Below are 17163 nucleotides of genomic sequence, written 5' to 3'. Positions count from 1 at the left end.
CCCAAGCCACTACAGTGACACCAGTGGATCCTTAACCCTTTACTCCACAAGGGAACTCCTACTGCTTTCCTTTTCATTCAACCTGTTAAAGAAATTTTCTCCAGTGTATCTTCTAACTCCTCCTCTACTGAACTTTCCATTTTGGCTGTCATAGTTTTAATTTCCAAGAGCTCTTTTTTGTTTTCTACACCACAGCTCAGGGCAACGCTGGATCCTTAACCCACTGAGCGAGGCCTGGGATCGAACCTGCAACCTCATGGTTCCTAGTCAGATTCGTTAACCACTGAGCCACGATGGGAACTCCTAAAAATAATTTTTTTTAAAAAAAGGAAAGAAATTGCCAAGATGATGGCTATGCCCCAGGCCTAAAGGAGGCATAGCAAACTAGAGGAAGGTAATACAGGACCAGGAGTCATGCTTCCCCAAGGAAAAACAAAACAGAACCTAAAGTAATAAGACCAAACTGAGAGATTTTGGAGTCCATCTTTGGAGGATGCATTAGTGGTAAGTACATAGAACACTAAACTAAGGAGAAAAGTAACAAAGGTAACTACTTTTAGGACAGGGTTCCCAAGTTAGTTATAAAGAACATATGCATATATCCACACACAGTAAGGCAAATACAAATACTTTTTTAACCAAAGGTGACTTTTTTAACCAATGGTGACATGGCTAGTGAGAGGAAGGAGACTAAGGGGTAGGAGAGTGGTAAAAAGAGCAAATCCCTTTTTTTTTTTTTTTTTTTTTTTTTTTTAGGGCCATACCCAAGGCATATGGAGGTTCCCAGACTAGGGGCTGAATTGGAGCTGTAGCCACCAGCCACAGCCACAGCCACAGCAGATCCGAGCCGCATCTGTGATCTACACCACAGCGCATGGCAAAGCCAGATTCTTTTTTTTTTTTTTGTCTTTTGTTGTTGTTGTTGCTATTTCTTGAGCCGCTCCCGCAGCATATGGAGGTTCCCAGGCTAGGGGTTGAATCGGAGCTGTAGCCACCGGCCTACGCCAGAGCCACAGCAACGCGGGATCCGAGCCACGTCTGCAACCTACACCACAGCTCACGGCAATGCCGGATCCTTAACCCACTGAGCAAGGGCAGGGACCGAACCCGCAACCTCATGGTTCCTAGTCGGATTCATTAACCACTGCGCCACGATGGGAACACCCAAAGCCAGATTCTTAACCCACTGAGCAAGGCCAAGGATGCGACCTCATGGATACTAGTCAGATTCGTTTCTGCTGAGTCACAACCAGAACTCCCAAAAGAGCTAAATCCTAATTTTACATAAGAAGTAATTAATACTTAATTTTTTAAAATCTAGGAGGAGCAACATAAGCAAGTCCTTTAGAGCAGAAGATGCAAATAGCAAGAAGACACAAAACTAGTACAGTGGGTACTTCTGAGGAAGGGACTGGGAAGTAAAAAGGAGGTTCATGATGAACATTATAATACGACTGAGTTTTAAACTATGAATATAGGTTACTTTGTTAAAAAAATAAAAAGTTGTTTAAAAAGTACCTAATAGAAATAAAATGCTATATATAAACAACAAAAACGCATACTAAAAAACTATGTAAAACCATGATTTCCTATCCGTAATTCCGAAATCCAAAAAGCGCCAGAGTCAACAGGGACCTGCTGTACAGCCCAGGGAACCCCACTCAGTCTTCTGCGATAACCTATGTGGGAACAGAATCTGAAAAAGAAGGGATGTGTGTGCAACTGGATCACTTTGTTGTACGGCAGAAATTGAGACCACACTGTAAGGCAACTATACTTCGATAAAACTTTAAAAAATGAAGGGGGGGGGATTCTAAAAACCCACATTAGGCGGCAAACTCATCTGGAGGAAAGTCTTCCTGGAACTGATATGAGGCTTCTTACGGGCTTTACTGATCTTATTTCATTATTTCATATAATTAGTCATACATTTCCCTACAAAAATACTGTGTTCCCCAAATACCCACTCCTGTCCTAGACCTCATGCTATGTGCACCACATTATCTTTCTAAAAATCCAAAATATTTTGAACTCCAAAACACGTTGCCTCAAAGGGTTTGTATAAGGGCTTGTTGTCACATGTCATATATTTTCTATAGGAATATATACCTGTTTACACATCCATGGAAAAGAATAGAAAGGATACATTCAAAACTGACCGACACTGGGGTTACCCCTGGGGAGGGGGAGGGGGCCTTCAGCCTTATCCAAAGTGTGCAGTTTTTGGAAAGGATGAAGTCATTTCTGACTTCATAATACATCATTAATATTTTTAAAAAGAGAAACATTATTGCAATGATAGATATCAACTGACCGATTTGAGAGCTTAACTTCAGCCTCCGTGAAGAAGGCACAGTGAAAGGAGGAGCTCCCAACCCTCCATGCTGGGCCCTCTGATAACTGGGCATCTCTTCTCCCCCAGCACCTAACAGGTACCAAACTTATATTCAGAGGTCTGTTTTGGTAATACCTGGCATCAACTTTATCCATTTTTTTCTGTCTCCTACCTTTGAGGTCTTGTTTAGAAAATTCTCCCTGAATATTGTATATTGGCCTATTTTTTCCCACTTATGGGGTTTTGTTCACATCAAAATAATCATCTGGAATTTATTTCGGTATACAGTACAAGGTAGGGAACTAATTTCTATCGTTTCTAAATAGATAGGCAACTACCCTAACATCATTTATTGACTGAGCCATCCTTTACGGTATAGAATTATATATTCTATTTTTTTTTTGTCTTTTTGTCTTTTCAGGGCCGCACCCACGGCATATGGAAGTTCCCAGGCTGGAGGTCTAATTGGAGCTGTAGCTGCCAGTCTACGCCAGAGCCACAGCAATGCCAGATCCGAGCCTCATCTGCGACCTACACCACAGCTCGCAGCAACACCGGATCCTTAACCCACTGAGCAAGGCCAGGGATCAAACCCCTCAACCTCGTGGTTCCTAGTCAGATTCGTTCCAGTCTGCCATGATGGGAACTCCTATACATTCTTAAGTAGAATGAAATATATGAAAATGCACTCTATCATAATTATATGGCACATTAATCTATTTTTTCCTGAACCAGTATCCTGTTGTTATAATTACAGCTTTATAAGATGTACTAGGTCAATTTTCTTTTATTTCCCTCACTCCTTGTAATACTCTTGGCTGTTTTACAATTTAACTTTCTAAATGAATCTCAGAACAATTCTGTCAAGTTCCCAATAGAATACTTTTATGATTCTGTTTAATGGGGAAGAAGTAACAACTTTATAATACTCAGTCTCAAATGAGATAACATTTATACAATACATTGCACAGTGTCTAGCACAGAGTAAGAAATAAATGTGTTAGCTACACATATACAAGATACATATAGAATACAGATACACATAGAAGAAGCAAGGTATATTCCTGCATATGGTTAAGTCTTTTATATGCCTCATACAATGTTGAAGTGCTTCATACAGGAGAACCATATTGTTTATTACAAGGTTTTTGTTTTTGTCTTTTTAGGACCACACCCGCATGCCCAGGCTAGGGGTCGAATCAGAGCTGTAGCCACTGGCCTACGCCAGAGCCACAGCAATGCCAAATCCAAGCCGCATCTGCGACCTACACCACAGCTCATGGCAATACTGGATCCTTAACCCACTGAGCAAGACCAGGGATCGAACCTGTGTCCTCATGGATGCTAGTCAGATGTTTCCACTGAGCCATGATGGGAACTCCTTATTACAAGTTTTTTAATATTTTGTTGCTACAGCAAATGTTTTCCATTACATTTTTAAACAGGTTAATGTTGGTAAATAGGAAAGCCCACTGATTTGTGTATTTGTACTTTGTGATGGGTGTCTAATTTTTTTTTTTAGTTCTAAATAGTTTTCCAGTTGATGCTTATGGATTTCCAGGCATACACGAATATTACTGTCTCCTTCTTTACATTTTTATTTATTCAATTTCTAGATCTACCATCATCTGTCTCATCAAATGAGAAAGGACTGGTCACCATGGACGTGCGAGTTCAATCCCTTGCCCTGGTGCGGTGGGCTAAAGGATCCCAGGTGCTGCGGCTACAGTGTGGGTGGGGTCATGGCTGCGGCTTGGATTCAGTCCCTAGCCCTTGAACTTTCATGTACTGCAGGTGTGGGCATTAAAAAAAAAAAAAAAAAAGTGGGATTGGTGACTTCCCTGCTTCCCTTTTTTTTTTTGTCTTTTTTGCTTTCTTTGGGCCGCTCCCTCGGCATATGGAGGTTCCCAGGCTAGGGGGTGGAATCGGAGCTGTAGCCACCGGCCTACTCCAGAGAAACAGCAACACCGGATCCGAGCCACGTCTGCAACCTACACCACAGCTCACGGCAACGCCAGATCATTAACCCACTGAGCAAGGGCAGGGACCGAACCCTCAACCTCATGGTTCCTAGTCGGATTCGTTAACCACTGCGCCACGAAGGGAACTCCCCCTGCTTCCCTTATCACTTCTCACGATCATTCTTGGTCTTGTAGGAAGTCCGACTCCCTTGAGGATTCAGGCCAGAATAACCTCTTCCTCCCCACGTCTGACTGCCATCCACCCACTAACCGTTGGGTCATTCCCTCCCATTCATCAAGCACACCTGTCCCAATCCTCTTCCTCGAGCAGGCACTTCCATTCCATCCCTGCTTCAGCCAAGAACCTGAGATGAGGGAAGGGTTTTTTCCACTCCCCTACAGGACATAATTAAAAAGACTCAGGAATGCTTGGTTCTGAAGTGATTTTGGAAAAGACATGCTTAAACATATCTTGGGTTTGAAGAACCACAGGATGAGGGAACGCATGAGAAGAGTATCAAAGGAGAATTATGCAGTCACCTCATAATCCTTACCACCCTCTTATGGGTTGAATTGTGTCCCCCCAAAATAAGTTGAAGTCCTAATCCCTGGTACTTGTGAAATGTGGCCTCACTGGATAAAGAGTCTTCACAGATGTAATCAAGTTAGGAAGACATCACTAGGGTAGGCCTTCATCCAATATGACTCGTGTCCTTAGAAGAAGAAATAACAGGAGTTCCCGTCATGGCGCAGTGGTTAACGAACCCGACTAGGAACCATGAGGTTGAGGGTTTGGTCCCTGCCCTTGCTCAGTGGGTTAACGATTCGGCGTTGCTGTGAGCTGTGGTGTAGGTCGCAGACGCGGCTCAGATCCCGTGTTGCCGTGGCTCTGGCGTAGGCTGGTGACTACAGCTCCGATTCCACCCCTAGCCTGGGAACCTCCATATGCCGCAGGAGCGGCCCAAGAAATAGCAAAAAGACAAAAAAAAAAAAGAAGAAGAAGTAACAAAGATACAGGGAAGAGGGCAATAAGACGAACAGACACAAGACACAGAGCGAAGACAGCCACATGAAGACAAAGGCAGAGGGAGTTCCCATCATGGCGCAGAGGAAACAAATCCAACTAGGAACCATGAGGTTGCAGGTTCGATCCCTGGCCTCGCTCAGTGGGTTGCACTGCCTTGAGCTGTGGTACAGGTTGCAGATGCAGCTTGATCCTGCGTTGCTGTGACTGTGGCACAGGCCAGCAGCTGTAGCTCGGAGGAGACCCCTAGCCTGGGAACCTTTTTAGGGTGTGGCCCTAAAAAGCAAAAAATAAAAATAAAAAATGAAGACAGAGTCAGAGACTGAAGTGCTACCGCTGCAGGCCAAGGAATGCCAAGGATTGCTAACAAACCACTGGAAGCTGCGAAGAGGCAAGAAAGGATTCTGCTCCACAGGTTTCACTCACACAGGATTTCTGACTCCTAGCTTCCCCAACTGTGAGATGATAAACTCCTACTGTTTTAAGCCACTAGTGTGTGGTACCCTGTCACAGTGGTCCTAATACATCACCATGTACCCGCTCACCAGCTGGACTAAAAATCCATGATCCTGTCTACCCCAAACACTGCTGTATCGATAGCACTCGGTCCACTGCCTCACACAAATTAGGCTTTCCAAAAACCGTGAAAGAAAGGAGCTTAGAAAGGAATAAGTTTCAGGTGAAAAGGTGTCAAATTCAAATTTTGATGGAAACATCTTACAGAGCAGGTGCTCTCAACCACTGAGTCACAGCACTGGTGTAGAACCACCTATTGTGGAGTCTAAGTAATTGCTCATAGTAACATTGAGTCAAAGTTTAGAAATTATTTTCTCTGATTCTTAAAAAAGGAGTATAGGAGTTCTTGTCGTGGCTCAGTGATGAACAAACCAGACTAGTGTCCATGAGGATGCGGGTTTGATCCCTGGCCTCACTCTGAGGGTTGAGGATCCGGCACTGCGGTGAGCTGTGGTGTAGGTCGAAGACGCGGCTCGGATCTGGCGTGGCTGTGGTGTAGGCCGGCCTACATTCGACCCCTAGCCTTGGGACCTCCACATGCCTCGGGTGCAGCCCTCGAAAAAAGACAAAAAAATAAAAAGGAATATAAATTAGAACTGATTCAAGGTAATCTCTATGATAAATGACGCCCTCACGTATTCTGAAGTGTTTCCTGAATGTCAGTGGGAAGAGTGGAATGAGAACCATGCCAGATTGGATCCAACTCTGGAATATTCAATGAAGAGGATTTTACAGGAAAAATATTTAAGAACTGCTGCTATGGAGAAGACAAGGCAGTCGTAGTAACAGGTTTAAGAAGTAATGGCTAGCTGTTATTAATAAGCATATCCTATTTTCCAGGCTCATGATCCCATGCATTTTATAAATACGAATTTAACCTCACCTGATTTATTGCAATAGCTTCATAACCAGTCTCACTGAATGCACTCTTGTGCCTCTAAAAATCTATTCTAAACACAACACATTGAGCCTTTTGTAATATGTCAATAATATCACTCCTCCGATCAAAACGGCTCCCACCTCACCCAGAGGAAAAGCCCGAGTCCTTACAAAGGCAGAGCATCCCCAGACTTCCGACTTCAACACCTGGCCTCCTCGGGGTCTCACCCTCCAACCCAACCCCTGATCTCCTTGCTGTTTCTAGATCCCACCAAGCGCGCTGCCCCCCAGGGTCCTTCTTCCTTCTGCTCCCTCCCCTGCACCACTTGCCCAGCCCTCCCCTATCTGCAGGGCTTACCCACCTGCTTTCCTGGGCTCCCTGCTCAAGGCAGTAAGGCCTTCCCTGACCAGTCCAGCAACAGATACGCAGAGTGTACGATTACCATGAACCCAAACCTCCTCCATAGTTCAATCCTTTGGTGAGACTACTCAGCTGTAAAATGCACCTCAGTCTTAAAAGTCTTAAATGATATGATGACATTCTTATGAGGAACATATACCTGTAGCTGTTGAAGATCATCTTCCTGAATGTTCTGGGACAAATTATAAATCTAGAAAACAAAAATCCAGATTGGTACCACTCTAGCTGACTTCAAATGAATCCCTAATAAGCCTAGAGCACCGAACAGAAAGAAACTTTGTACAATTAAAGGTCTGCATATTCGAACAGGAGGTCTGTTTAAAGAGGAGTATTATCTGCCTCTTGGAAAGGCTGAAATCACGTAATTCTACCTTTACAGTTTAAAAGAGTTTTAAATTTTTTTTACCAAATACACATTTCCTATATGAGGTAACTGATATAATTTCAACTTTCACTTTTTCAGACTTTTCTTGACATACACAATATGTATTTATGACCAAAATGGAAAAATAGTTTGAGTTTGCTCTTGAGCTTATAAGAGCTTAACATATCTGTAGTCAAAAAGAACACTTATATGTCATCACAGAAATTCTGACAACTGAAACTACATGCATTCTCTTTATCATATTCCTCCTATAAAATTTTTTTTCCCTAATCAAGGGGCTTTACCTGAACAGAACTAGTCATGGTGCTTAGAGCAAAGATGGTAGCACAGTCTTTCACAGTGGACTGGCTGTCAAATGCACCCTGGGTGTCCATCAGAACAACTGCAACCTGCAAAAAAAAAGAGAAAACACAAACAAAACACATTAAAGTGAAAAGGGAGAAAATGCACGCAGAAATTGAAAAGGACAGGTAACAGGGAGTCCCCTTTGTGGCTCCATGGTTCAGAAACTGACTAGGATCCATGAAGACACGGGTTCAATCCCTGACCTCACTCAGTGGGTTAAGGATCCGGCATTGCCATGAGCTGTGGGGTTGGTCGCAGATACAGCTCGGATTCCCACAAAAGAAAGAAAGAAAAAGAAAGTACAGATAACATTTAAATAAGGACTAAGGCACAGGGAACTATGTCAGGTCACTTGTGATGGAGCATGATAATGTCAGAAAAAAGAATGTATACATGTATGTGTGACTGGGTCACCTTGCTGTGCAGTAGAAAATTGACAGAACACTGTAAACCAGCTATAATGGAAAAAATAAAAAGCATTATAGAAAATAAAAACAAAATATTGTATGCAAAAAAAAAAAAAGATTAAGCACCTGTCCACAGGTTATATCAGAAAGTACAATTACAGTTGACCCTTAAACAACACAGATTTGAACTGTGCGGATTTACACACATGCATGTTTTTTTCAATACATACATGTATTTAGGTACCTTTTTTTTTTCTTTTTTCTTTCTTAGGGCCGCACCTGGGGCATACGGAAGTTCCCAGGCTAGGGGCTAAATCAGAACTACACCTGTGGGCCTACACCACAGCCTCAGCAACACCATATCCAAGCCATGTCTGCGACCTACACTATGGCTCATGGTAACACCGGATCCTTAACCCACTGAGTAAGTCTAGGGATCAACCTGCATCCTCATGGATACTAGTTGGGTTCTTAACCTGCTGAGCCACAATGGGAACTCCCCTAGGTGACTTGTTTTCCAACCAGAAAACCTTGCTGGAGATTATCTGCTCTGATCTCAGGAGATGATACAAAAGAGAGGTATACAGAGCAGTATGAAAAGAGGGGGGAAAAAAAATCACAATGACAGTCAAAACAGCCAAATGTTGAAGCCAATGAGCTCACGTTCCAAGCCTTGATTTAGATGTTTTTGTTGTTGAAAAAGAAATTTAAAATACTAGTTGACGGAGTTCCCATCGTGGCTCAGTGGTTAATGAATCCGACTAGAAACCATGAGGTTTGTGGTTCGATCCCTGGCTCACTCAGTGGGTTAAGGATCCAGCATTGCCGTGAGCTGTGGTATAGGGCGCAGATGCGGCTCGGATCTGGCATTGCTGTGGCTGTGGTGTAGGCCAGCAGCTACAACTCCAATTCGACCCCTAGCCTGGGAACCTCCATATGCTGGGGGAGCGGCCCCAGAAAAAAGGCAAAAAGACAAAAAAAAAAAGAAGAAGTAGCATCTGAAACCGTTGAGAGTGTTGTGAAAATGAGAGAGGGAGGGCAAGGGCATCTGACGGCTGTTTTCTGTTAGAAGAAGCCTTATATTATCATTTGTCCATTTAAATTACGTTCAGGAGTTCCCGTCGTGGCACAGTGGTTAACGAATCCGACTAGGAACCATGAGGTTGCGGGTTCGGTCCCCTGCCCTTGCTCAGTGGGTTAACGATCCGGCATTGCCGTGAGCTGTGGTGTAGGTTGCAGACGCAGCTCGGATCCCACGTTGCTGTGGCTCCGGCGTAGGCCAGTGGCTACAGCTCCAATTCGACCCCTAGCCTGGGAACCTCCATATGCCGCGGGAGCGGCCCAAAGAAATAGCAAAAAGACCAAAAAAAAACAAACAAAGAAAAAAAAAATTACGTTCATACATTATTTTAAAAACCATGCACTTCTATCATTCCAATAAAAATCATTTCTTAATTAGATTATCAGATGACACACTCAAGTTCTCATTTTGCTGTGCTGGTTAATGAGTGAGCCTTTTCCTGCCTTACCTTCTTCCCACCTGGCTTCTCCACAGTGAACACTTCATTCCAGATCTGAATCCCAGTGGTTTCTGGGTCAGAGCCCCCTCTCCATGAAAACCCTGTTAACGGTTCTTCTGGGTCACCCAACCAATTTGAATGGCCACCTTCCTTCTGCAGGAAAAACCGGAAATTTCCATTAAATCTTAAATTTTGAGTAACTTTACACATCAAGGATAATTCATGAATTTATTTTAGCTCTTTTGGACGTAAAAGGCTCACTTTCTAATTTGAGGGGAAATAATTTCCACCTTACCTGGAAATATAAGTATCGCAGCATAAAGTCCAGAAAGAAGGACTTGCCCTTTCGGAAGGCACCAGCCACCGACACCACCACCACATCAAGGTCTCGGATGTGGTCCTGTAAGAGGATGCTGGCCAAGGCTTTCTCTTCTAGCTCAAAGGAATGCTGGTCTTTCTGAACCATAACAACCTGCACGGGACCAGGCTTTCCACCCTCCATGGCATCACCTATGGTGTTGCACAGAAGAAAAAAAAAAATTAATTTCAAATATTTTTAAAGTATGTATTTTTTAACATGGGAAGAGTAAAAAAACTTCTTAAACAGAACACAAAAGCACTCACCACAAAAGAGAAAAAATAACAAAGTCAACGTCATTAAAATTAAGAATTTTTATTCATTAAAAGACATCACTAAGGGAGTAAAAATGCAAACCATGGGCTAGGAGAAAATATTCACAACATCTAAGCCCAAAGAACTCATATCCAGAATCATCACAGAAATCCCTAAGAGACAACTGGAATCACTTAAACTTTAAAAACAGTAATGGGCAACTGACTATGAACAGGCCCTTCATAAAAAAGGATATCCAAATAGTCAATAATCATGAAAAGGTATTTCCATACGATCAGTTACAAAGAAATGTAAATTAAAACCATAATGAGATACCACGGCCCGTCCATCGCAATGGCTAAATTTTTTTTTTTTTTTGTCTTTTTAGGGCCACACCCATGGCATCTGGAAGTTCCCAGGCTAGGGGTGGAATCAGAGCTGCAGCTGCCAGCCTACACCACAACCACAGATCCGAGGCACATTTGCGACCTACACCACAGCTCACAGCAACATCAGATCCTTAATCCCTGAGGGAGGTCAGGGATCAAACCCACAACTTCATGGTTCCTAGTCGGATTCGTTAACCACTGAGCCACAACAGGAACTCCTGGAAAACGAGTTACAAATATAGATTAAATATTATGCTATCATAGTAATAAATATACACTCATACTCTTCCTTCCCATTACTTCCCGGATAAAAAAGAAATATTTCTGTGAATAATCTCTTAGGGTTCTTCTTATTGCCATAACAACAAGTGGCCTGAAGAGTCTTTCACATAAAAAAACAAATGAGAACAACTTATTTCAGCCTTAAGGATAAGCCACGGGGTTAAGCACTGTGCAATACTCAAAGCAGTACCAAAGTCCCTGAGATGGCTGGTTACTCCCCTCAATATTCATTTTCTCCTTCTGCTCCAGAAATAGATTTTTAGCTGGGCATATAACCGCTCAGAAGAAACACATCTCCAACCCAATTCCATCTGGAGGGCATCACCACGTGACTAAGTTCTGACTGGAAATGATACAGCAACTTCCAGATCATGCATCTTCCCCCTTCCTGCTAAGCTAGATGCAGAAGTGGGAGCACGTCACCCTGGACCAGGCACATGAGGGCAACACCCTAGGAGTACTGGAGCAACAAGACAGGAAGGGCTGAGGACTTCAGGCAGCAGAACTGCCATACTGGCTCACTTTCACGACAAAGAACCATGTCTACCTTGTCTAAGTCACTTCTTCGGAGGCTCTATGCGAGATAGCCAAAGCTAGTAGCCAATACATCAGTCCCCCAGGACTTCACGATTAAGCTCATGACACTGGCTCTTTCAATTTCATCTATTTCAACGTGAATGTACTGACATAGAGCAGGCTCATAATAAACAACTGTGAAAAGAAGGAATGATATGTCCTATAAAATAGTAGAAGGCTAAGACCCTAAGGATGCAGGTGGTATTATCAGGGCAACAGGCATGGAAGATAAGGAAGGATACCTGGAGCTACAAATGAGAGAGATAATCCAATGACAAAAATGCATGCAGTTGTCCACAGTGAACTGCACTGCGAGAAAAGGTGACGACCACTGAGGACAGTTTAAAAAAGAAAAAGAGAGAGAGAGGAGTGCCTGCTGTGGCTCAGCGGGTTAAGAATGGACTGGTATCATGAGGATGCAGGTTCGATCCATGGCCTCACTCAGAAGGTTAAAGGGATCTGGCATTGCCAAGAGCTGAGGTGTAGGTCGCAGTCGTGGCTCAGACCCCGCTTTGCTATGGGTGTGGCATAGACCAGCAGCTGCAGCTGATTCAACCCCTAGCCCAGGAACTTCCATATGCCATAGGTGTGGCCCTAAAAAACCAAAAAAAAAAAAAAAGATAAACCCATCACTCATCTCTTCCTCTATCTATAGCACAGCAAAAAGAAAAAGAACCAGGCTAGTTGGAGGAACTGGGGTGATCCTGCCTTTCTCTTCAACAGTATGCTAGACACATCAGATTTTAAAAGACCTTGTTCCTTTGGTTTGGGTCCACATAAGGGAAAAATCATTTTGAACTGTGTCACATCACCAACGATTCTATTTAAGCAAACAGAGCTGCTCTCTTTCCACCACACCATTCTCATCTCTCACTTCCTAAGACAACAGGACTACTTTACTGATCATCCAAGTAAAAACTATTTCTCCTCACCCCTTTCTAGATACCATGTAACTGTTCTTTGCAGATGTATCCTCACATCTCAGATTCCCCAGTCCCTTAGATCCCTTAATCCAAACCTTAGGGCCCTTTCCTTTAGCCATGCCACCTTCCAGCCTCTCTTGCCTGTTCGGTTGACCAGGCAAGCCAACATCCTCAAGTGAGGCTGTGACAATGTCACCTCGTCCCTTAGGCCTGAACGCCTTCATTACTGCACAAAATGTACCGCGACAGCCACTACATAAAAAACCATCAAAAACATTTTGTGCATTGACGGCTCAAAGCTACAATCTCCATCCTATACGTCAAAGACTTTGACCATTCTCCCTACTGCCTCAGTGCCTCTCATTCTTTATGCTCCTCTTCCTCCCAGGAAATTTATTGCTACGAGTTTTCCTCCAGGGGAGAAAGTTCGGATTCAGGTCCTATCCTATCTTAATTCCAAAATTCCAAACGTCCAGCCTATCAACCATTTCCTCCCACCACCTGAGATGCTTCTTCCGCTGACTCCCAGCAATACTTGCTCATCCTTCAGGACTCCCTTTACCCTCCCCTCTGTCTTGATCCCTCACCTCATCCTCTCCGAGCCCATCACTTTACATGGTACACCACCAAAGAGCCATCGAGACAGGGCAGGGCTTGAATACTTCCCCCCTCTAGAATGTAAGCTCCACAAAAGCAGGTATTTTTGTCTCTTTTGTTCAATGCTGTATCTCCCAAGAACCACAACAGTGCAGAGAGTAGACACCCAATAAATATTTGCAGAATACACGAACTCCGCCACTTAGTCACAGTGTGACTGTGGATAAAATTTCTAACCTTTTGACGCTCCATTTATTTATAAACCTAAAAAACCCATCTCAAAGCACTGAGAATGACGCATATCAGGGGCTCAATAAAGGGAACCCACTTTCCTATTTCCACTAAAACCTTGTGCATACGATCACGCCACTCATTAAAACATTATCACGTTGTAATTATGATTTATCACCCAGACTGGGAGCTCATGGGGAGCAGAGAAACGGTCATATTCAGCCACAGCGCCTACCACAGACTATCCGCTTCCTAGTATCATGAAGGGTAAACCTGAAAGTCCATGTAAACAACCTCAAAATCAGTGAAAGAGTTCCCGTTGTGGCTCAGGAGGTTAAGAACCTGACTAGCATTCAGGAGGCAGGTTCAATCCCTGGCCTCGCTCAGTGGGCTAAGGATCTGGCACTGTGGCAAGCTGTGGTGCAGATCGCAGCTGTGGCTCAGAACCCACATTGTTGCAGCTGTGGTATAGGCCAGAAGCTGCAACTCCGATTTGACCCCTAGCCTGGGAACTTCCACGTGCTGCAGGTGCAGCCCTAAAAAAAGAAAAAGGAAAAAGAAAAAAGTCCGTTTCTTCTCCTTCCTCCCCCCAGTCTCCTTTCCCTCACTGTCAGACTCCTCAAAGGTAGGTCTTCTTCTGTTTATCTGCCCACTCCCTTCTTATTACCTTCAATCTGATTTTCCTCTCAGTCTCTGTTGGAAACCATTCTCTGGTTCATCAATGACCTCTCTTGCCAAATCCAAAAGGCTTTTCTTTTCTTTTTTAATTTTTCTCTTGACTCCTATACAGGAGTGAAGTTTTCTTTTTTTATATATATAGTGATTTTTATTTTTTCCATTATAGCTGATTTATAGCGTTCTGTCAATTTTCTGCTACACCGCAAGGTGACCCCATCACACATACATGGATGCATTCTTTTTTCTCACATTATCATGCCGCATCACAAGTGACCTGACATAGTTCCCAGAGCTATACAGCAGGATCCCATTGTTTATCCATTCCAAAGGCTGTAGTTTGCATCTATTAACCCCAAATTCCCAGTCCATCCCACTGCCTTCCCCTCCCTCCTGGCAACCACAAGTCTGTTCTCCAATAGGCTTTTCTTGATCCTCATTCGACCCTGCACTTGTGACCAAACACAACCACCAACCACTTCTAAAACTTCGGACCCAGCAACAGTGCACACTCCTAGCTCTCTTCGAGCCTCTTTTTTTTTTTTTTCCTTGTTTATTTTTCTTCTAGCCTCTTTAATATCCCCTTTCACTGGTTCTCCTTTCCAAACTCCTGTGATAACACACCAATGCTCTGCTTCAGCCCTCCCCAATTCCCACCCACTCCCTGAATGAGCTCTTTATTCCTATCATTTCACTACACCCTCTATGTTGGTGACACAACTACGTTCATTTCTAACCTGCACTTAGGTTGAAATGTACAATGCCTAAGGGGCAGAATCACCTGGCTATTCCACCATCAGCTCACTCTCAGGAGCATGATGTAGAAATATATGGGTGTAAGAGTCAGGCGACAAGTTCCTGTTCCAGTTCTACCACTAACAAGCTGTGTGATCCTGGGCATGTTGTCTTCAGTCTCAACAATAAGATGAGTCAAGGTTTAACCTCTAGCAACCCTTTCCGCACTAATATAATTCTAAGTACCATCAAAGTGGCTCCTCTCAGCTACTCCACTTCTCTCAAATTTCCACCTTTCAGCCTCCACATCTTCCCTGACCATCTTCCTATTTGCAAAACACCATCAAACGCTTCCATTTTTTCCTTGTGACTTAAACTCCTGTTTTTGGCAAAGGCTGCTATGCTAGTGAGGCAGTAAGTACAAGGAGAAAGCCCTTCCCTAACTATCTGGAAAGACCAGGCTTCCAGGCCTGGGTTTTGTACTGTTAACAGCATGAGTAAATCATTTTCTCTGTGTTTCACTTTCTTCTACAAAATCAGGCAGTTGGGTAAAATTCTTTTCTTTCTTTTTTTTGCTTTTTTAGGGCCACACCTGCAGCATATGAAAGTTCCCAGGGTAGAAATCAAATTGCAGCTGCATCTGCCCGCCTACACCACGGCTCATGGCAATGCCAGATCTTAACCCACTGAGCAGGGCCAGGGATCAAACCCACGTCCTCATAGATATTAGTTGGGTTCCTTACCACTAAGCCACAACAGGAACTCCATAGTTATTTTCTAGCTCTAAAATTCAATGTCTCTTGAACAACTGAAAATTTCCTGAGTATCTAAATTGGCCAAACTTGCTAGATAACCTCTTCATGCCTTGGCTTAATTTAAACTGTATAGGCCTAGTTAAAGAACAGATCAAAGTTGATGATGATAAAAACATTAAAGCAACTTGTCCAGTAAGGACCCCAAAAAAGAACTGGGGTTTTGTTTGGGGAATTTTTTTAGGGGAAGGATCCCCCAATTTGCAGTGAAATCACTCCCTCTTCTCAGGAATCTTATACTCTAGAGTATACTCTAGAGATTTAACCTCCAGGAATAGAAAAACTAGAAAAACCTTTAAGTAGCAACTTACCTACCTCTCCATTTTCCAAGATCTAGATATGTGTTCTGAGACAAGAGTAATGCTCACTTAGATGAACAACTATTGTTCTTTTATATGAAGAGTTAATGCTATATTGGGTTCACTTATATGAATAACAGATGAGACATTTTTATACATACACAAAGATATGGCCTCACCATGGTCACATTTATCACCCATATATATTTAAGTGAACTTATAACCTATGTTTTAAAAAGGGTTGGAGGGAGTTCCCGTCGTGGTGCAGTGGTTAACGAATCGGACTAGGAACCATGAGGTTGCAGGTTCGGTCCCTGCCCTTGCTCAGTGGGTTAACGATCCGGCATTGCTGTGAGCTGTGGTGTAGGTTGCAGACGCGGCTCGGATCCCGCGTTGCTGTGGCTCTGGCGTAGGCCGGTGGCTACAGCTCCGATTCCACCCCTAGCCTGGGAACCTCCATATGCCGCGGGAACGGCCCAAGAAATAGCAACAACAACAACAACAACAACAACAAAAGACAAAGGACAAAAAAAAAATAAAATAAAATAAAAAGGGTTGGAGCTCCCATCTTGGCTCAGTGGTTAACGAACCCGACCAGCATCCGTGAGGACAGTGGTTCAATCCCTGGCCTCGCTCAGTGGGTTAAGGATCCGGCGTTTCCGTGAGCCGTGGTGTGGATCAAAGACGCAGCTAGGATCGCAAGTTGCTACGGCATAGGCCAACAGCAACAGCTCCGATTGAACCCCTAGCCTGGGAGCCTCCTTATGCCTCAGCCCTAAACCCCCCCCCCCCAAAAAAAAAGTGAGTAGTAGAAATAGCATATCATACTGCCAATTCTGATTTTTGCCATAAATAGCTCATAGTTCTACTATATCAGCCATCATTTCAAAGTATGTAGAGAATGTTGAAAATATTTGCATAAAGAGGAGTCTAATAGTTTACGTGTAAGCTACAATCTTTTTCTTAATTACTTTTTTTTTTTTTTGCCTTTTAGAGCCACACCTGCAGCATATGGCAATTTCCAACCTAGGGGTGGAATTGAAGCTACAGCTGCCGGCCACAGCCACGGGCACAGCAATGTAGGATCCGAGCGGTATCTTTGACCTACACCACAGCTCACGGACACACCAGATCTTTAACCCACTGATCCAGGTTAAACCCTGGATCAGTGGGTTAAACCCGTATCCACATGGATACTAGTCAGATTCGTTTCCGCTGAGCCATGACAGGAACTCTCC

General features: G+C 43.6%; 1 protein-coding gene across 3 annotated transcripts in view; it reads right to left on the bottom strand.

Moving 5' to 3' along the window:
• ATL3 (atlastin GTPase 3) overlaps positions 1–17163 on the bottom strand; it is a 44742-nt gene that overhangs the window by 21230 nt on the left and 6349 nt on the right. For all 3 annotated transcript variants that reach the window (XM_047775446.1, XM_047775448.1, XM_047775447.1), the window contains exons 2-5: positions 10089–10303; positions 9803–9946; positions 7806–7910; positions 7276–7326 (exon numbers count right to left, since the gene is read on the bottom strand). In XM_047775446.1, coding sequence (XP_047631402.1) covers positions 7276–7326; positions 7806–7910; positions 9803–9946; positions 10089–10303 — 515 coding nt within the window. The remainder of the gene's footprint in view (positions 1–7275; positions 7327–7805; positions 7911–9802; positions 9947–10088; positions 10304–17163) is intronic.

The sequence above is a fragment of the Phacochoerus africanus genome, chromosome 4 (genome assembly GCF_016906955.1).
Source record: "Phacochoerus africanus isolate WHEZ1 chromosome 4, ROS_Pafr_v1, whole genome shotgun sequence".
In the NCBI taxonomy this organism is placed as follows: domain Eukaryota; kingdom Metazoa; phylum Chordata; class Mammalia; order Artiodactyla; family Suidae; genus Phacochoerus; species Phacochoerus africanus.
The sequence above is the reverse complement of the archived record's forward strand: the minus strand, read 5'-3'. Positions and strand labels throughout refer to the sequence as shown.